Source organism: Rutilus rutilus, assembly GCF_951802725.1.
Source record: "Rutilus rutilus genome assembly, chromosome: 22".
In the NCBI taxonomy this organism is placed as follows: domain Eukaryota; kingdom Metazoa; phylum Chordata; class Actinopteri; order Cypriniformes; family Leuciscidae; genus Rutilus; species Rutilus rutilus.
Window position 1 is genome coordinate 6,764,436 of NC_140227.1, and position 22,378 is coordinate 6,786,813.

The window sequence follows — 22,378 nt, forward strand, 5'->3', positions numbered from 1 at the left end:
GTCATTGCACCGCCCTTGCTGGGTCGCCCCGTGGCTCGCGTGACGTCAGTGTTGCGCAGATTCGGTTTGAACCGAAAGCGGAGTGTGACCTTCCCGGGCGGCGGAGACCGGCAGGAGACCGAGCGAGCGGACCCATGTCAGCACTCCCGTCCACAACCCTCGCCACAGAGATGAACAACAACAACTTAGCTGGAGATGAAATCGGGTAAGACTCGGTGTGTTATATGACAGTGTTTGGATGTAACCTACCCGTCCGTTTCCAGCGGAGAGAGATGCGCAGCGGGCCGCCGGAGGACAGCAGATAGCAGGGAACCAGCCCGCCGGGCTCCGCACTCACACTGGTGCACCAGCAAACTCCTTACATTTGAGGAGCACGGCGACAACGACTCGTTCTCGGTTAATTTAGCTGATAAAATGCTTGGTTATCGGAGCAAAGAGAAAGATTGACAGAAAATGATCAGCTGTCAAAGCTGAAGCTGTCAAACTGGATGCTTGCATCACTCTCTTTTTATGCTGTAAGTTTCTTATAAACGAACTGCAGTATTATTATAGCCCTCTTTTTGTAGTTTAAGTTTTAAAAACACAAACTGGAGGTTTATACCACTCTCTTTCATAAGTTTATAAGCAAACTGGAGGCTCGTATGTTGTTGTGTTATTCTGTAAGTTTATAATCACAAACTGGAGGTTTGTAAAACTCCCTTTTTATATAAAATCATATTGAAGACTGGCATAATGTAAGCTTTTTAATAATCATATTGAAGGATTTGATGCTGTAAGACTTATAATCGGAGCAGAAGAGGAAATCTTGATGCACAGTGTTCTCCAGTGACCCAGCCTGCAGCAGTTTACATTAGCCAGGTGGATTTGTTAACCAGCTCATGTCTGAGATGGTTTCGGAGCAGCTCAGGATAATTTGAATGCATTTTGATAATGACCCGTTAAACCGCACAGATCAGTCAGATCAGGCTTTCCGTGCCAAGGGCAAACGTGTTTTCCCTCCTTCACCTTGACTCATGTTCCTTTCTGAATGATCACAAATGCATTGTGATGTTCCCTCATCTTTGTGTTGCAGGAAGCTGTTTGTGGGTGGATTGGATTGGAGCACCACCCAGGGTGAGTGGAACTGTCGTATTAACCACCATATAGTTTTATACAGTAACATTAGTTGCTATGTAGGGGCTCTTAAATAATGCAAGTGGCAGCTGCAAGGCTCGATCACACAGTGTGTGTTTCATTAAAAGCACAGTCTTGTTTTGCACTGCTGGGTATATTATGCACGCTATAAAATTCTGCATATACTTTAATATGTGCTCGGCTTGTTCGGGGCGTAGAAACCAGGTTGTCACTCAGGGCTAAGCTTGCCTTTTCAGTATGTGGGTGCAAGTGAGACAGCCTGGGTTAGACGCAAGCTCCAGGAATCCGATAAAGCCTGTATCAAGTAGCATGCGTAAAATGCAATGAGGAAATCAATGGAAAATGATCTAATAATGTACATGGAGTATATAATAATTTCATCAATGCCTTGTCTGCTGTACTTGTCACTCCTGTCACATGATTACTTTATGTCTATTGCTTTTCTTGCTTTGACATGTTGCCGCATATGAAACTTGTGACGTCCTGAATTTTGACCTTTGGGCTAGGGCTGCTCGATTATGACAAAAATCATAATCACATTTATTTTGTTCAATATTGAAATCATGATTATTTAACACTATTATTGCTGGGCCATATGATCAAAGTCTTATTTCATGATATGAGCAGTTTTCGATATCAGTAAAATGACACAATTTTCAATAGGCTACTTCAGCAAAAATGAATACTAAGTTAACTAATGTAAAGGTCCTCAAATCAGAAGACAAGTAAACAGTTTCTGTGTTCTTATTATATTGCAGACTAATACAAATAAAATAAACCGTGCTTTAAGTTTTTCAGGAAGATGTAACACAAGTAATAGCCTACCACAGAAACTGAATAAAGTAATCAAATTTAAAATAGCACTGCTGTATACATTAAATATAGACTAATCCTTATTGAAGCTACAAAAGTTATTCATTCAAGAGCAGTGAGTGATTTTATCTTTGTCTTGTTGTTTGATTAACACCCACGACACAGACTAAAGCAGTAATATTGGCCTGCTGTCACTATAAGACCGATTCACTTAAGACATAATGGACTGTGTTTATGAGGATACTTAGAAAAACTGCATTTTGACATTTTTGAGTGTAGCCTATTAGGCGCACATCCGAAGCCCACAGTATACTCTGCTTATGCGTGTTCAGTTTCTTTCATGGCTGTCATGCACTTTTAATGAAACCAAGCAAGTTTAATACCAAGCACGTCCCGCAGTTTAAAGGGATACTCAACTTTTTTGGGAAATATTGAGTTGTAAAATAGTCCCCAGCTCTGTAACTTCCAACGTGACCGGGACTAAGTTTGTCTAACCTATTAGACCTATTTTCAGGCGCTGCATCATATCATTATGCCTGCTGCACTCATGGTACGGCAGCAAAGTTTCTTCATTATTACGCAGGAATGAGAGTATAGTTCCTAGCCATATCAGCCTAGAAAATCGCAACTTTACATTTTCCATCAGTCTTAGTACACGATGTAACTACAGAAGAGTCAAGTTTTAAATAGGAAAAATATCGAAACTCTTTGGTCATTTTTTTGAGAGAGATGCTAATGGTCCTGTCCGATTCAATGATCTATGCTAAGCTATGCTAAAAGTGGTACCGCCAGACCCGGAGATCGGCTGAATGGATTCGAAAATCGGTAAAACTCAACTGTGTAAAATGAGCCTATTTCCAAAAAAAGTGGAGTAACCCTATAACAGCAGTAGACTGCATTTTACAACACTCTTATTCGGCTGATTTGGATGTTAAGGTTGGCTTAGTGGGAACGAAAGCGCACTGATGTGGCAACAGCACAATAATTGTTTCACCTCAATTATCTTGTTTTCATATTCGTTGGAAGCTGAAATCGAAAATCAATTATGATCAATCACACCAGCCCTACTTTGGGCCATCTACTAGCACTGGACTGAAAGCTGAATAAGATTTATGAAGATTATGTGCTGAAGCGTTTTCAAGAATACATTACTCGCATACACATTACAGATGTGTGTGTATGTGTGTAGAAATATATTCAAGAAAAAAAAACCTTGGCAATCCATCTGGTTTGGCTCACCTCTGCCGTTTAACAGATGAACCCAAAGTTTGATCATTGGACATAAGGATAGGAAAGGGTTTTTCCTCTCTTTTTACAGTTAAGTCTTTTTTTTTCTATCCTAACTATACAAACCTGCAGTTCTGCCTCCAGTTCAGAACTACTGATCTAAATGTATTAAAATGCACCTTTTCGCTCATTCCTTTCTGTGTTTTTTTAGAGACTTTGCGAAACTACTTTTCTCAGTATGGAGAGGTTGTGGATTGCGTCATCATGAAAGACAAAAGCACAAATCAGTCCAGGGGCTTCGGCTTTGTGAAGTTTAAAGACCCCAACTGCGTACGGACTGTCCTGGACACTAAACCTCATAACCTGGATGGAAGAAATGTGAGGAGAATGACTGATAATTCTATTTTGGCCAATCATGATGATAACTGCATCACATATAAATGCTCATTTAAAGACATCTGCATCTTGTGACCCCAAAGTCAAAAACCTCTGCTCTAGTTAGTGGCATGCTGGTTTGAATTATTTTTATTTTTATTTTTTACTGAATAAGTGTTATCTGTTTATTCTCGCAGATCGACCCAAAGCCTTGTACGCCTAGAGGTATGCAGCCCGAGAAGACTCGAGCAAAAGACGGCTGGGTAAGAACTGTAATGTAAAGCCACTTTAAATGTGTTTTTTAAATCCAAGTTTGTTCATTAGAGTCTGAAAACTAGAGTTTGTTGAGATTCAGTCCAGTCCTTGCCTGACTCTAAAAAAAAGTTAAAATATTCTCTTTTTTTGTGTGTGTGTTTTAGAAAGGAGGCAAAAGCGACAGCAATAAATCTAAGAAGATATTTGTGGGTGGAATTCCTCATAATTGCGGTGAAGCTGAACTCAGGGATTATTTCAACAGATTTGGAGTGGTGAGATGGACACAGATACAGAAATGTACCATTTTTCTTTAATCAGACTGTGACTCTCATAGGGCATTATTAAAAACTAGATAAATTGATTTTCATAAAAATGTTGCAATGCTGTCATACGATGCACAAGTGAGCATATACAGTGGCGTCTAAAAGGTCACATGGTCATGAACTTGCTTATTTGATTAGTGACGTAGAAATAGTGCAAAATCATGACATTTCTTTGGTATATCAAGGTTTAAATTTGATCATGATTTTCAAAATTTGTACACTGAAAAATAAATGAAATTTTATTACATTAATATGAATTATTAATGTTTTAAATGTAAATTTTAAATTTAATTTTAAATATTTTAAATGTAAAAAATGTATTAAAGTTTAACTGTATGTAATATGTTTTATATATGATGCATTTTTTTTATCGCTGTTTTGTCCTTCACTGGTTCTGTTCTCCCTTTTGAAGGTCACAGAGGTGGTAATGATCTATGACGCAGAGAAACAGAGGCCTCGAGGTAAACCACACATTCATATTCGCTCCCATTCAGTCTCTCTCTCACCTCATGCGCAAGACAAACTATTCCTACCCAAAGAGAAGAGAACATCACGCAGGCCATCCATCCCTCTCATATGTGTGCGATGCTTGGTTTGGTGTGTCTCAACTCTTGCATGGTGGCAAGGCAAATCAGCAGCATCCACATGACACGCAAACATTTGCATCAAACATGTGCAGTCAGTTCAGCTTCTTGCACATCTGCTTGTCTTAAAGGAATAGTTCATCCAAAAATGTATTCAGACTTAGCTCTGCAAAGATATTTAAAAAAAAAATCCATTTTGTGTTCCATGGGAAAGTAAATAACAGGACAGTGAGTAGATCATTTTAAGTTTTGCGTAAACTACCACTTAAAAATGTGTCATCTTTCAGATATGATTGTATTATCACTGTATTATAATTTAAAACGGACTGTGGCCATGACCCGGTCTAGCTGAAGAACTAGTGAAACCAAGCCATCAGTATGAAGCTTTTTACATTCACTTAAACCATGTCCTTCCATGTCTTCCTGAAAATAGTTTGCTCTGCTTTTACTGTTTAAACTTAAAATGCTTTTCACCTTTCACTCTCGTTGGGTATGGATGGAATAGTTTGTCATGTGAACATTTGTAGTTGACCTACTGAATTTCCAATCTCTGAAATTAATTTCTATTAACCTTTAGACATTTAAGTAAGTTTTTTTTATGAACATTTACATTTGATTGATCTACGAAATGAGTGTTTATTGCAATGTAGTACATTTAAGTAAGCCCTTTCTATCTTTCTTTTTATGTCCCTGTTTTCCTTGTCAAGTGTTTGAATGCATTAACGTTTTTCCTGAGATATGTCTGTTCTTTCTTGTAGGATACAGTACAGATAGTGGCACCACACAGATTAAGGCCTGGTGTGAAACACACTCATGCCTGTTTCTCTGGTGTAAACACTGTTAATGCTTCAGTTTGCGCCCAGCTAAAGGCAGTGGCTTATCCTCAGACAGTTCACACATTGCTTTCTGTTCACTGATACTGCATAAAACACTTCCTATTGAGAGACTCAGTGTGTGTACAGTGTGGCAGATGTTCTCTGTTTGCGTTTCGCTCTTCTTAATAGCATAATTACACACTGTCTAGCTGTTAAAGGCAGAAAGACAGGTTTGTGTTCTCAGTAGCTTTATGGATGCACTCCACAATGTTCTTGACTGCAATAGCGATGGGCCAAGATGGTCGACTTATCATCCAGCAAGCATCAATTACTAGTTTTTGGGCATCAGTGCAAATGGGAATGGGAAATAAATTCTGAGATGCATCTTCACAGAGAGGGTTTTAGAGTGCTGTGCATTAGCGTGCAGTACTTTCAGCAATGCACAAAACACTCTTCGTGAAGTTTTGTCTCTAAATTTATCCCATTTAAAGCACCGATTATCGAAGTATCACCACCTTTAAGAATAAATTCAGCTCAGATGCTGTTTTTCAGCATCTTTTGCTATGAGACGCTTTGTCAAATTAAAAATAGTTGTAACTTTTAAAAACACAAGAATTTGTCCTGTGTGAACAGCCCCTAATCGGGGCCCTAGCAAGATCTTCTGAACAATCCAACGACTAGTCAATTTTGATAGTCTGTAACAGGCAAGAGCGCACTGAATTTCCTTGTAAAAGCCTCTATCACTGGCAACTTTCTTCTTTAATGAAACCAGGCCTGATGATGAAGGGCAGGTTGGGTATATTTAGTCCTCATTTAGACGGATGGTTCTGCTCCAAATAGTGTACGAATTCTCAGATCTCTTCAGTCTCAAAGGACGTGCAATCAGAATCAGGTTAGATCCCAAAGTGGAGATTCTGGCAGCCCAGTTCTGCCACAGTTATCTGATCTGACAGAAACTAGTTCACACTGGTGGATCTGGCGCAGCTAAACTCAGCTGCTGCTGGAGGATTGTGCTCTGTCTTAGTGCGTAAGTGACCTTGGAATCGCGCTCCGATTCGGCGGCCCACTTTGATTGTTTTGCCTGCGTGACCCCTGCACGCGTGGGTGCACGCAGTTGCTTCTTTTTGTACTGTCCCCGAGCCTCTGAGTAGATCTCTGAAAGTATTAACTGGGCTTACACCACACGAGAAACAGGGCTGCATTAAATGTTTCACAAATATCCTTATATCCTTGTGGTGCTTTTGTTGCAATGTTACAATCTATGTTCTCTTGGTTTGCCCAAAGTACTGTGGCATTTTGGGAAGCTTCGAGAAAACCAGTAAAAAACCTGTAGTTGTAATGATCATTCTTGTTATGCATTGATAATTGTGGTTGCTGCTCGCATTTGTTGTGTAAGATTGGGGTGGTGATGAAAGTGAGGTTCGGATGAAACTTAAAAGGCAGAGATGTATATATATATAATATATATTATATATATATATGTATATGTATAAAAATCAAGCCCAACACTTGACAGAGATCTGTCGTCAGTATCGTTGAGGTTGCATAAGACCTGGCTTCAGTTATCGAATGCCTTCTACTGCTGTTAATCATTAAATATGTCCAGGGTTAAAGTATTGAAGGGAACAGAATAATGCATAACACTTCTGTCCTTTTGGCCTCCACCTGTGATCTTTCCTGGTGACTCGGGGCCGTCATGTCATCCGAACCTTAGGTACCCCCCACCCCATCCCTCTTATGTTCTTCTAGCTGTTCTGTCCCAACACCCTGCTGCTCTGTTGACTTTTGGTCGTTGGCTAGGTTTTGGATTTATTACTTTCGAGGCCGAACAATCAGTGGACCAGGCTGTCAACATGCATTTTCACGACATCATGGGCAAAAAAGTGTGTAGTTGTAGTTTTATTTTCCCCTACAACAGAAACGAAAGCTTGGGCGACCAAACATGCACAAATTAAAAGTTATAGAATTGACATTTAACGCCAAAGGGAGTTGTTTTTTCTAACACGATGGGTTATTTATCTCCCAAACTGGGGAAAGTTTGCAAAAGTGTTACATTTTATACATTTGTACTTGAATAAATCTCTGTCCATGTTAGTCGCCCAAGGTTTGGTTCATTTGGACCTCTCCTTTAGGTGCTGTAATGCTGTATAAAAGTGACAAACTTAGGGTTTGTACCCTAAATGTACCATTTATTAGTAGACTTTGCTATTATAATTGAATTATAAAGGACCATTATATATAAATGCTAAGGGAACTTTATAGCATTGCGTTATATCAGCACTCACCTAAAGAACTGGTTAGTTTCCTTTTTTTTCTTTTACTTTTTCTTTTATTCAGGTTAATACTGTCAGGTCACTTACTATTTGAGTTCTATATTATCTCAGAAGGCAAAGAGAAATCTCAATTAAGTGACCTCAATGTTTGAATCTCCATACTGTGTCTGTTAATCTACTCCAAATGGGCTTTGGGCGGGTAGAAAATGTCTCTGTAGTGTAAGATTTTTGTCTGATACCTAGGTGTATTAGTCTGTTTTGAGGGATAGCGCAAGACCGAACAAGTCGCATGACGTGTTATCTCACCTCACCAGCTCGACTTAGTAAAATATCACTCCCAGCATGGTCGCTTTAAGGAAGTTGATCTGCGTTCTGAAAATATAACACTAGCATTTTTCACTTATTTTGACTAATAGCCTCATGTATTCAGAGAGAATCACGTGGGTCTGTCTTGGACTTTCTGCGTTTGGTCTCCCGAGGCATTTCTTTGCTCTGTCATGACTGCACTGTGCTGATTTAAAGTGAAAAACCACTTCCAGCAAGTTTGTTCAAGACTCCAGAATAGCTCCGTAGTTTCTGTCCTACATTGAGTTGGTTCTCGCCTGCTTACGCTCTCCTTGACTTGGGTCTGTGTTCATGAAGGAATCAGGTGCTACGGTACCTGGGCTATTGTTCTTCACATGACATTATTTCATTGGGGGTTTAAGGGGGGTGGGGCTATATGTTATAAAATTAGAAACTGGAGCATATCAAACTGTGTACCAAATCCCAGCTCTACTGTTGGACGTGAAGACTTGCGCGAGACCTCCCATCACTCTGAGCGGTGATGCCCGCGGGAATGGGGGGGGGGATGTTGCCGATTCGAGGATTGCAGACCACTCGCTCAAACTGATACCTAATTAGGTCGACAGTGAGAGAGGAGGAGAGAGACGAAAAGAGAGTCGTTACATTTATGCTGCTTTCCAACGGAAAAATATCGTCTCTCGCTCTTGATGCAAGGTGACCCCAATAACTCACCCCCTTTAGAGTCTCAAGTCTATTTCTGGATTTCCACTTTAACTGGAATGAAACTTCCCTCTGTGTGTTTGTCCATTTTTTTAATCGAGTGGCAGGTAATAGAATGTCATTGGCTTAATTGGCTAATTATATAATTAGTGGTAATTGCTAAGGCAAGCATCTGAAAAGCAAATCTGAAATCCTCTATTCTACTTAACTCGTATAGTTTGTGCTAAATATATGAATGATAGCTCAAATAGTTTTTTGCGATTGGATTTAAGATTTTCACCTGCCAGATTATAAAATATGGATTATAAAAAAAAAAATCTGTAGGTTTATATTAAAGTTGGAATGAAATGAAAATTGGCCCTTATCTATTTTCCAAATGCATCTTATTGATCTTACTATGGACAATTTATCCATGCATTTTTTCAGTTTGTAATATTTAAAAAAAATGTATAATCACAATATCATAACTCAACCTTCAGGAGAAACAACAGACTTCTCTTTGGTGACATATGCTGACACCATCCAATCAATCAGCCCACTACCGTATAACAGTGAAAACACGGCTAACCAGAAAGTTCAGTCAGTGGCGGGAAAGAGTTAAAGGAGAGTCACAAGACATATCTAGAAACAAGAATATTGTAGGGTCTTATAGGGTGTTTTTTTTTTACTTGGGCCATTAAGAAACAACATAGACGTGCTAAAAACCACAAATAAAATATTACCAACCGCCTAACCACTCACGTCAACCTACAGTAGCATCATAGGCAAGGGTAAATACCCTCTAATTTTCTTCAGAAATTGTAAACATCTATTCATTTTAATTTCATATTTGACACAGTATGAAGATTCCTCTCTGGTTAGACTTTTGTCTCTCCATTTTTAATATTTGCATGTTAAGTATTTGGTACAATTAGATTATCATACATTTAAACATCACTGACCCTTAAATTTCTATTGTCGTATCTAAACTGAGATTCTTAAGCATTAGCCAGGGGGAGGTAAGTCTTCATTTTCTATCAGCAGTTTATAACTACTTAAAAGAGCTGAGATATAAGAAATGTACAGGGACGGTGTTTCTGAGGTACGCCTGTGGTCATGAAAAATAAATATTTATTGTCACGTTTAAGCAGAAGTCATCTGCCTGATATGACCCATAGAGTTCTAGTGGACATTTAAAGACCTAAATGTCCCTTTCATACCCAAGTACCTCAGAAACATTGGTTAAAAAGTTATCAAATAGAAGAGACCAAGTATATTCCATCTGGACTACGGTCATGTATTTGGCCTAAGTAAGCGTATCTTTTCTGAGATGAGGGCTAAAGTTTCTGATAGGTGAGTGGGGGAAGTAGGCAGTATGTTAATTCTCCTCTTGCTAGTTACGACCTCTTGTCCTTTGTGCAGGTTGAAGTGAAGAAGGCGGAGCCACGAGACAGCAAAGTTCCCGCCCCCGGTCAGCTGGGAGCCAATCAGTGGGCGCCCCGAGCCATCTTAAGCGCAGCCAATGGCTGGGCAGCACAACCGGCTCCGAGCTGGCAGCAGAGCTACGGGCCTCAGGGTGAGTGACACGATGGGCCAGAACACAGCAGGATCGTAACACGTCCCAACCTGAAAAATGATACTAAGAGCCTACTGGTGTCAGTCATGCTTTGCTTTAGGTCAGCTTGCGCTGTTTGCGCCATCTGGCTAAACCACACTGGGTTTGTCCACTGTGCAGGAGGGAATGTTTTCATGTAGATCTCGCCCAAAATAAACCTGCTCTGCCTGGCATGAATCCAGACATGCAACACTTTAATTGAACACATTCTGGTTTCACTCACATTTTTCTGTATGGTTCAGATTCAGATTTTAATTTAAAAGTAGTTTCATGGTTTGGTGGATGTAAGTTAAAATGTGTTTTTTGTTCCAGGTGTTTGGGTGACTACAGGACAACCTATTGGTATGTTCTGTTTTATTAGTACAGTTTGATTTGGTTATATTAGTTAATTATTGAGAATTCAGTGATTTTTGACTGTATATGTATCACTAAAAGGCCTATTCACATCAACTCCAATTATATTATATTAATTATATTATATTATATTATGCAGACTTGTTTGGGCTCAGTAAGACATATAAATAAATATAATAAATATTTTTGAAAGTAGTCTCTAATTTCTATTTTAATATATTTTAAAATGTAATTTATTCCTGTGATGTCAAAGCTTAATTTTCAGCATCATTACTCAGTCTTCAATATATGCTGATTTGGTGCTCAAGAAACATTTATTGTTATTATCATCAACTTTTAAAACAGTTGTGCTGCTTAATATTTTTTATGAAAGCCATGATACATTTTTTTTTCCGGGATTTTCTAATGAATAGAACAAGATTTTGACAAGAATTTATATATTTTGTATCATTACAAATGTTTTCAATATTAACATATTAATTTTTTTTTTTAAATCTTACTGACCCCAAACTTTTGAAAAGTAGTCTATTCATGGTATATGGTAACACTTTACAATAAGGTCTCATTTGTTAACATTAGTTAGTGTATTAACTAACAATGAGCAATACATTTGTTACAGTATTTGTTTTTGCTAATGTTCGTTATTAAAAATACAGTCATTCATTGTTTGTGTTACTTCACAGTGCATTGACTAATGTTAACAAATACAACTTTTGATTTTAATAATGTATTAGTACATTTTTAAATTAACATTAACAAAGATTAATAAATGCTGTAGAAGTGCAGTTCATTATTAGTTCATGTTAACTAATGTAGTTAACTAATGAAACCTTATTTTAAAGTGTTTACTTTTTACAGCAAATTATAATAGATTGGTATTTTGTGTGCATAGATGGTGTGGAAAATAGTTATATAATAGAATAAGTATGTTATACTTGCATGTCGTTCAATTGGACTTGATGTAAATAGGACTTAAGTTGAGTATATTTAGAAGTTTTGAGTGAAATGTGTCTTTGTTTCAGGTGGGTATGGACCTCCTTTATCTGCTGGCCGTGGGGCACCCGCACAACCTCCTTCTCCATTTAATGCATTTCTAGTTGCAGCAGCACCTACAGGGGGATTTGGGGCACCTCAGGGATACCCCCAACAGGGCTTTAGTGCACAACCTCAGTTTGGTAGGTGAAAGATCCACATTTTTACAGTATTAAGTAGGGATGCACCGATACCAGTATCTACCGCGCTCATTTACTTGTACTCGGTCACAAACATCAGTGGAAAGTTTGTAGTTCGGTCAGATATGCCAATGGCAAAGAAGGTAAAACGAGGCATGTATTACTAAAGTTAACTGAGAGAGAGGGAGCACTTCTGTTGAATGCTCTTGATTGCTGATCGTTCACTCAGCACACGTGTCATTTGGATTAAGAATAAATCGTATATGTATGTAAAACATGAATTGTTACGTGATTTATGTATAATGAGTGGTTCCCTACATTATTACAGGACGTTTGCAGGTCAATAAGTTTCATAAATGCAAACATCCGAAGCGTGCGCCCAGAAAACCGATTCTAGACATGACTTTTACATAATTTTACATATACGTCTGTCTTGGCGAGTATCCTGGTAAACGTAGTCAGTTATATCGTAATGAACATAAACAAAGAAAACGCATACACGATATATTGGATCCATGAATTCGGCCTTAAAGGGACAGTAGCCTAATAAACCTGCTGCTGTGCTTTTTACTGTTAATCAAACTGCAAAAGATAAAATAATCACTGCTTTTGACTGAATAACATTTGTAACTTTATAAAGATTAATCTATATTTAATTTATACAATGATGAATATGCAGTATTATTTCACATTTGATTACTGTATTCAAATAATGTACCTGAAAACTACAGTTAGGCCTACCTGGAAAACACAAAAACAGCTGTTTATTTCATTTAGCCTTTTTTGTTCTATTGTATTTATTTGTGCTATTTGTAATTTGATTATTTGTTCTTATTTTATTACTGACTGCTTACTTGTCTTTAATTAGGCTAGTAGTTTTTTCTGTAGAATCAAAATTGGAATAGATAATTGTGATCTATCACTAGACTAAATCTTCACTCAGGGCGACTAAATAATGTCTATCATTAGCCATTGGCTAATAAATTCTTAGATTTTACTCGCCAGTGTGTGTGTGTGTGTTATGGCTAAGTATAAGTTTAGCATAGATATATTTTCACTCACTGAATACTCTGACTCAGCGCTTGCAGTCGCTTTGCTGAGAGCTTTTAGTGTTTCTCTAACACACGCAAAGAGAGAGAGAGAGAGAGAGAGAGAGAGCTTGAGAGTCTTACATACCTCGCAGAATCGACGCACTACATGTAAACGATATTCTTTGTTGTATTTTCCTGTCAAAATAATGGAGTTCATTTGAAATTATTCAGCTTTTAAGAACATGCATGATATATGCCGGTTATCTCATTGGCTGGTGCTCATCTATTACCGTCCCTGTTTTGATTTCAGCGAATTAGTTCGAGCGAACAAAGACAACGTGATTAATATTCATGAACCCAGCAGCTCATCAATCCTCAGTGCGTTATATATTGTTATTAGTAGTAGTAGTATTATCTTTTAAATAATAATAATTATTATCTTCTTTTTTTTTTTACAGAAACACTGAATGACCAACAATATCTTAAGCACCACTAAGTTCAGTTAAAATGACAAATGTGCATTCATACATGGTTACCAAGTTTTAGTTCTAATTACTAAAGTCCCATCATTAAATAGTGCTCGATTCTCATAATATCATAATATAATGCTTGATTGACTGATGTTAAGAGTGTACGTTCAGATATTTAAAATACTGCCATTTTACAAAGATAAGATAATTTGGTGGAATTATATATATATATATAGCCTATGTATTAAAATAAAATAAAATGGTATTTCAGTCTGGCATGTAAACTAAAAAATTTACTAGCCAATGGCTTGATTGGTATCGGACTCGTTCTGGAAAAAGTGGTAATGGTGCATCCCTAGTTTCAAGACTCGTTCACGCCAAGAATGATAACTATAAAGATAATGGTAAAGATACAGTTCTAAAAATCGTTCTAGAAATAAAAGAGTAGCAGAGTCCACACCACAACTAAAATGATAGTGGCACCGAAAAACAATATAGTTTGTTGGAACTACTTTCAGAACGATTTTTTTCCAGCTGATAAACGATAAAAACATCGACAGCCTATCAGAATCCATTCTGCTTTAAAGAGCTCGAGCATTTAACACAGCAGAAGACAAAACGGCAGCACGTGCTTCGAGTATACAATGATGTCGTCTGCTGGTGTCGCTAATATAGTTATCTTTATAGTTATCATTCTTGGTGTGAACAGGCCTTTAGGATTGTTGGACATTGATGTGACCCGATGGCTCTGGTCGATCATTAAATACCGCAGTAATTTTAGCCCCAAATTAAAATTTCTTGTATAAAATATAAATATGCAAGTTAAAAGAACTGAAGCAAGATTGTAATGATTCCTGCATTACTTTTCTTATGTCTTTATCATCATAGGATATACCTTTGGAACACCTCAAGGTGACCAGTTTGTAGCACAGGGAATGCCCCCCCCTCCCTCCACGCCGGGCGCAGGGCCTTTAGGTTTTGCCCCGGCTACCACTCCCTCTCAGGACCTGAGCAAAGCCGCCCCAGCACAGCCAGACTTCTCCTACAGCCAGTATGGTAAGAGCGCACTGAAACGCAGCAACAAACCACTGCAGGTGTGCTGTAGCTGGGGTTCTGTTCACACGTCTGAACGGGCATGATGACATCACATACACACGCTTCCACACAGACCCTCAGTCTATTTACCCTCAATCAAGACCTTTAGATTTAGATTTTTGGTCTGTGGAGGTTTATCCAGTGGTGTGTGTGAATTAGATCATCCTGTACTGCAATGCTGCTTTTGACTAGATGACGCTTCATATAACGCAGACGAGGGGTTTCATCTGTAGATGTTGCAGCGTTGGATGGTGGGGGTGGCGATAGGATGAAGTAAAGTTGCAGTTCATGTGAGATTTTTTTTTTTTTGGTAGATTTAACTTTAGACATATAGACCGAGTATAAGATACACACAGAATGTCTCTTGGTGCAGGTGCCGACACAGTACATACAACATCTAGAGCATCCATTAGACTATAGAAAATAGAACTGACTCTACAGAAATAGTCATGGACCCCTATTCTTTAGAAATGGCCAGAGCTAAAAGCATCTGGAGGTCAGTGAGATATGGGACACGGTACATTTAGTGGTGCTTGCTAAGGCAGCTATTACTACTACAACAACAAACCTCTTAAGTATTACATTTTGGCACATAATTCATCCTGTACCATTTGTGCTACAAACCTGAATGATGCCTTCAATCATGCAGCATGTTGAGGACAGGTGTGCTAGTACTTTTCCAAGCTATTAGACTTATCTATACATAAAACCTATACTTGCACTTAAAGGAATTGTTCACCAATTTTTTTTGATTTTTTCATCATTTACTCACCCTCATTTCGTTCCAAAGAACCCAAAAGAAGATATTCTGAAGAACAGTTCTGGTGACATGGACTTCTATTGTATAAAAATATCTTCTTTTATGTTCCACTCATTTGGAGCGACATGAGGGTTAGTAACTGATGGCAGAACCTTCTTTTTGGGTTGTATAGATCCATATCTAGGCACAAAAAACCCTCCCTAGAAAACTCAATAACAACTAGTACTGCCCCACACTAAAGATATTTCTAGTCGACTAGTAGTTATTCGTTTAAATAGTTCACCCAAAAATGAAACTATTTACTTGCCTTCAAGCCATCCTAGGTGTATATGACTTTCTTCTTTCAGCCAAACACAATCGAGTTATATTAAAAAATATCCTGGCTCTTCCAAGCTTTATAATGGGAGTGAATGGTACCTGAGATTTTGAAGCCCAAAAAAGTGCATCCATCCATTATAAAAGTACATCTCCAGGGGGTTAATAAAGGCCTTCTGAAGGGAAGCGATGCGGTTTTGTAAGAAAAATATCCATATTTATAACTTTATAAACTATAATCACTGGCATCCGTAACGGTCGTACGCGAATCGAGTTCTGACGGAAGAGTTGACATCTGACTTGACGCATTACTGGAATGTGGAAGTGGAATGTGTCTTTAGAGAGAAATGTTAAATGTCATGCAGTAAGGACTGCACTAATTTAACTTCCACTCTAGCCCGACATAATAACCACATGGACTAGCCGTGCTGTCCATTACAGACTGTGGGACTTCTCCACTTCCTGTGGAGTTTCATTTCTGCGACCAATTAAAAAATGTTCAACTACTAACGTTTGGTCGACTATAAGGGGCAGCCCTACTAGCAACCACTCAGAAAAACTTAGCAACCGGATAGCAATGTCCTAGCAACCACTCAGAACACCTTAGCAACCACTAAGAACACCCTAGCAACTGCATTGCAACTCGCTAACAGCCACTGTCATCTTTGCAACCACATCCTAGCAACCACTCAGAACACTGCATACCTTAGCAACCTCCAAGAACACCCTAGCAACTGCATTGCAATGCTTACAAGCTCTCTCATGTTTGCAACCGCACAGCAGAACGGTTACCACTCAAAGGTCTTACCAACCCCCATAGCAATGTCCTAGCAAAGACCCTAAACAACTTAGCAGCTGCAAACTTTGCAACCACCAAGAACACTCTAGCAACTGCAAGCAACTTGCTAACAACTAGAGATTAGAGATGCACCGATTGCAATTTTCTTGGCCGATTCCGATTTTCAATTTTTTTGTAAGTGTGCCGATAGCCGATACCTGCCGATACCAATTCTTTCAAAGAACTGTAATTTAAAATTAAACATTTTATTTTCAATGTAAAATAACAATGGATAGAAGGAGCAATATATCGTTGTTCTTCTCCGTGTGATACGATAATCGATATAGTGGCGCCAAATATCGATATTTTAATTAATAAAATAAGGTGCGCTAAATAGATTTCCCTGCGCCCAGCGTCGCTACTTCATGGCTTCTCGAGGTGGTGCTCAACACATGAATGAGGGAAATGTGAACATGAGTTAACTAGCCTAGCGTTTGAAACACTGATTGAGCGATTACTTGAGACATGATAAATTCATTAAGTTGTACTGTATCTTTCAACATATCTTTTGATGTTCATACATGTTTTTCGTGCTATAACTGTATTAAAGTAGAAGAAAAGTCTCGCGCTTTGCGTTAGAACTGAAGCGCTACAGCGATTTGTCACATTTAAGAGCATCAAAACACCATTTATTGTTTGAATTCTCTGATAAAATGGACAGAATTTAAAAACTGGGACTTTGTTTCTTATCAAAAGTAACAAAGCACAAAGCTCTTTGCAATTATTGGATGGAAGGCGCACTACAAATAATGTTTGGTGAAGGGAAAAATGCAAACCTGCCAACGCTGGCTTGAACTACGGGTGATTCATAGGGTCAAATAGAGCCTGCTTTAATGTTGCTATTTTTTTACTTTTAATGTGCTAATGTCACGTTAACTCTGACAGACCTAAATTCAACACAAGACATTTTATTCACACACAGTCTGACACGTTTTTTCAACCCCTCTTTATTGTCGATATATCATCGGCCCCGATCATCGGCTGTTTTTAAACAATCGGTCGTTAGCTGATAGTGAAAATAATTGCTTTTATCGGCTGATACCGATTATTGGCCAATACATCTGTGCATCCCTACTAACAAACACTCTTGTCTTTAAAACCACATACCATCCTAGCAACCAGCCAGGTCACTTTACCAACTAGAACACCTTAGCTATCATAGACTTACGCAACCACCCGGATCACTCTAACAACCGCATACTTTACATACTTAACTGTCTAGTATTGTGTACAAATATTTGCTTCACAAAATATGCAAGTTTAGTTATTATGGGATGCTCATATTAATATCAATCTGAGAGGTAAAGATGCGGCTGTATTCCATAATCAGTACTGAAAATGTCAGGTAATGATTTGAAAGAGCGTTATGCCTGAACGATCAAGAGAAGGAAGTCTTTAAACCCAAATTAGTCCATTTCGATGGTTGATCTTAGCATAGCAGTTTTCTTTGCATCTCTGGGCTTGACGTACATTAGAGTGCTATTAGCGTGAAGGTCAGGCTGTCTGTGTGGGTTGTATGTATGTATGGCTGGTGTTACGAGACGGTCTCATCAGCCGCTTTGTCACGCCTCTGCTTCGCTTCCATTCATCAGCAGCTCGATGGCCAAGCAGCCTGATACACATGCTCATTTAGAGACAGCACAGGGCCGATCCATCCACATGTTCTGTTCATGAGCCCTGAGAGCAGGAGAGGGCAGCGTTCTCCTGGGTAGGAGCTGTAAGGTAGTAGTTAAGTCAGACTCTGTCAACCTGGTCTCCTCATCTCCCTGCTAGGCTTGGGTAACTATCCTCAGGACCCTTCTGCCTACGGACCAACGCGTCCTTCTCACACTTATGTACAGGAAGAGCAGGGATATAGCGCAGGTAGGTGAGCAACTGCATCCTACTATCACTCAAACCCAATAGAACAAGCATCAACAGCCTGTGGACCCATAAGGCTTCAGTTCTGTTTCTCATGCATCCCATGTACAATATGCATATGCTGTATGCGTATTCTACATCTGTTTGAGGCATCTCTTCAGTTTTCCATGGGATATACTAAAGTACAGCTACATGTCATTCAGGGGGCCTCGAAAGACGCACGTTTAATGAAATAAACTCCATTTTCGTGTTTTCTTTTGATCTGAATCTCCCGTGAAGCGTCTCTAGGCATCATTGTAACTCGTATGGCTTGTAGCTGTAGTTTACTATATGAAAAAAACAGACGGCTTGCTTCAGATGTTCTTTTTTCAGTCACTGCATTGCTTTGCTGCTAAAAGGATGATCTAATGGTGTCTCTACTGGGTTTTCTGTGGATTTTGTGCCCCTCATGCAGCGTGTGACAGTCACAACTGAACAAATCTGTTCGGATTCGGCGAATTCTTTGACTCTTAAAAAGAATCCATTTCTCTTCATTTGTGCTCATGTAGTCTAATGTTTCACTTTCATCTAGAGACTTTCGAATAAACTCGTTCCAAAATGCATTACTGCCTGGGTATTTCTGTTATTATTTTTTCTTCCAGAATGCTTTAAATGTGTTTTCATGACCACCATACCTTTATTTTTTAGATGTTTTCTGTTCAGTTATTTGTTTCTGTTGTAAATAAATCTAAGATAGTTTGTCCACGTACACACTGCAAAGTTGCTGCTTTTAAAAGTGAATTCACTTCATTATGAGTCTGTGTGTGTAAGGAATTGTCGTTGTGATAACCACAGCAACAACAAACATGGATGCCAAAGTTCAATCTGCTCAGTGTTGCCCATGTTCAACCAAAGTAATATTAGCAAGAAGTAAAACTACATGGAAATAATTAGTAAAACACAGTTGATTAGAATCAAATTCAGGAGTGAATTTGGCTGTAGATTTAGACAATTCAGTTGTTTTTGTGGACAAAACGGGATTGAGTACTCATATACCCAAAGTGTACTTCTGTTTTAACGCGAACCGTTAGCGTATGCGTACAGCAGAACCCTTTAAAGTTTACTCCATTTGGCACTCCATGCGTACTAGAAGTTTCATCCTTGTCCCAGTTGTGGGTATCTGTTAACCCTTCGCTCAAGCGCTCGTTATCAGGTGTCTGTTGTTGTTGGGGCACAGTTTATGGGAGTGGGGGAATTATTGGAATAATTCTACATTATGTATTTTGAGCTTTTATGAGAAGCGTTAAGTTCCTGTCCCGAACGTGCAACTAGGACCAGTTATCTGCGCTACTTTGCAAATCATTGTACACTGTGCGCTCCTTCACTAGTGTGATCTAAAAGTTTGATATGATTTGTGAGAGATGCTCCTATCACGACACTGATGATAAAAATGTGCAACTTATTTTAATTATATTAAGAATTTATTAAAGTACTACGTAGAGACCTTGCTCCAGTTACTATGAGAGATTTCGACTCATAAATAGTGTGAAATGGGAATAGTGTTTTCATATATAAAAAATTCGACAAACTAATTAGCGCACAAAAAAGTGCAAGGTGCTTAATGTGTGAGGTGAGCGATTCGAAAATCTTTGGCCTTGTTTACACCTGGTATTAAGATGCGTTTTGGTCGATTGGATCACAAGTAGACGAGGGAGACACACACCCGTTTACACAATCGACCACGTGAGCGTCTACACTGTGTAAGCAATCCGGGCGAATGCGTTTTCGACTAGAAGTGGTGTCTTAATACCAGGTGTAAACAGGGCCTTTGCCCGTACAAAACATGGCATGCTTTGCTGATGATGAAATTTACATCACAGACACCGCACATGTCCCTTAGCATACATATAAAAACAAAGTATACTTTGGGCTCAAGAGAAGTGACGACTGTAGTGTGTACGTGGCCTTTGTCTCGAGAAGTCAAAACTGGAACTAATGCAGACTGATGAGGGGTTACGAGAGATGCCCAGAAAGCCTAGTCGCATGTTTTCGCGCTTTGTAGTTACTGGTGTTTAATATCACTTTCCATGTTTTCATGTCTGTTGAGACAGGTTATGGGCAGGACCTGAGTGCTTTTGGTCATAGCTTTGCAGACCCCAGCCAGCAAACTGCCTCATACGCTGCAGCCCCCTCCGCACCGTCAGGAGCTCCAGCGGCAGCCAGCAGCTTCGCTCGAGGGCAGAACCATAATGTCCAGGGCTTCCACCCCTACCGGCGCTGAGCTGCTCCCCACCCACCCAATGCAATACTCATCGTCAGGGATACGGACGTTTTGAGCACAAGCTGAGCTGGATTTTTGGGATTGTCTTTCTGAACATTGCAGAGTAAAATAAAAGGTTTTATTGTGTGTAAATTGTGAACAGGGGCTCTACTCCGATAACCGGAGACCACAGTACTCTTCTATATTTTGTAGTCGGACTGAACTACTGAAGTATTTAGCAATAGTTTTGGACTGTCTGGTCAAACATCAGCACAGAACAGACGTACCAGACGTCGGCGACAGGGTCTCCCAATTATTCAGCTTTAATTATATTAGTGGGGAAATGTTTTTATTTTCAATTTTGTGAATTTTGTTTACTCTTTTACCGTTTTATTTAAGTTTGAAATAGATTACAAATGTGTATTATACATCTAAACTGTGCAATTTTTTAAAGAATTTTGTACTAATATATGTGCGCTTTTCTTGTTTTTTTATTTAAGGACGTAGACTTCCCTCAGGTGGCTGTTAGTGCACTTTTGCACTTATGCAAAAAAGAAAAAAAAAACACAAAAATGAGAGTTTATTTGAAATAAATGATTTAAAGAAACATTGTTGTGCAAATTCATTGAGGTAACATTGCTTTAGAAATGAATCTGTTCACTTTCAAAGACACGTGAGCTTAAGTATTCTGTTATAGGAGTGTACACGGTTTATATTATATTACAGTAAATATATTACAGTTCACATGTAATTGTACATGAAATTCAACATCAAGATTCCTTTGAAGTTTATATGAATGTACAGTATATAAGAAGTCACGCGTGTATTTCACCTTTTCAATCACTATTTTAGATTCACTTGGTGTGACATTAATTATTAGAAGTACAAATATTCTTTGAGCCGCAATATGAGGTCATAAAAGTTGAATGCATGATAACTATGTCGTGGAAATTCTTAATACGAATACAACCTACTTAATCTGACTTCTTCACCACGGACAATTTAAACAACTTCCAGTTGTTAAAAATAGTAACTACAGTATCTCGAGGTAATTACCTGAATACTTACAATACTTCCCTGAAGTTAGGTGGCGGCGTCCCGTAAAGAAGCTACTACTCAATCACACGTGAGCTGTTTCTTTTGTTGTCTTTTGAGCGTAGAATCTGTTTCTCAGCTGCTCAGCAGACAGTAGGCTATACCTGACACAACTCCCAAGTTGCTCTTTGCAGAAATGAAGTTGTATTCACGGCCGGGAGACCACTGGCCACAACAACCAAGAGAGTCTCCTGAACAAAAGATACATGTACATTTAAATCATACAGTTGAGTAAAAATCAATATCAAGTCTTCTTCACTGTGATTTGTTCTGGTGATTAGTTAAAAATAATCAAAAAACAATGTTAAAATGTTTTCATGTCATCACATTGTTTAGAGCATAAGAAACAAATGGTAAAAAAAAAAACATTTTTGAAAAATGATATTTTATTCATATGTTATGCTATGTCTTCTGTAGTGGACACCAGGACTCAGTTGTTTAAAAAATAATATGTACATGCAAAAAACAATGGGATTTTTTTTTTTTCAATCACCAATAAATGTTTGGGTTTCAGGATTTATTTTAACTAAAATTTGTATAAAGATGATTCTCAACTTTGTTATGAAAGATATATCTGAATGAATTGATACACCATTTTACTTTATGCAATATAAAATGGCTATAAATTAATATTCCCATTCAATGCAATGTATATACACTGTATCTATTGTGCACTTTAATGTGTTCTTGAAGAAATGTTTAATGAAAAAAGAAGTGTAATAATTGGAGTAATAATTAGCAACATTGTAAT

The 22,378-nt window shown here is 38.4% G+C and overlaps 1 protein-coding gene across 6 annotated transcripts; it reads left to right on the forward strand.

The window, feature by feature from the left end:
• The first annotated feature begins 47 nt into the window (after nt 1-47).
• Nucleotides 48-21,132, forward strand: dazap1 (DAZ associated protein 1). 6 transcript variants are annotated; one of them, XM_084395749.1, is made up of 13 exons: nt 48-205; nt 1,073-1,113; nt 3,386-3,552; nt 3,747-3,812; nt 3,969-4,076; nt 4,540-4,588; nt 7,327-7,409; nt 10,206-10,359; nt 10,711-10,740; nt 11,775-11,927; nt 14,314-14,481; nt 18,207-18,296; nt 20,384-21,132. In XM_084395749.1, the coding sequence occupies exons 1-13, from the start codon at nt 135-137 to the stop codon at nt 20,551-20,553; spliced, it is 1,350 nt and encodes a 449-aa protein (XP_084251875.1). In that variant the 5' UTR covers nt 48-134; the 3' UTR covers nt 20,554-21,132. The 6 variants fall into 6 exon arrangements, with proteins under 6 accessions (XP_084251875.1, XP_084251879.1, XP_084251877.1 ...); XM_084395748.1 differs by having other exon boundaries at nt 61-205; nt 7,276-7,409; nt 20,384-21,126; XM_084395753.1 differs by lacking the exon at nt 18,207-18,296 and having other exon boundaries at nt 20,380-21,132.
• The last annotated feature ends 1,246 nt before the right edge of the window (nt 21,133-22,378 follow it).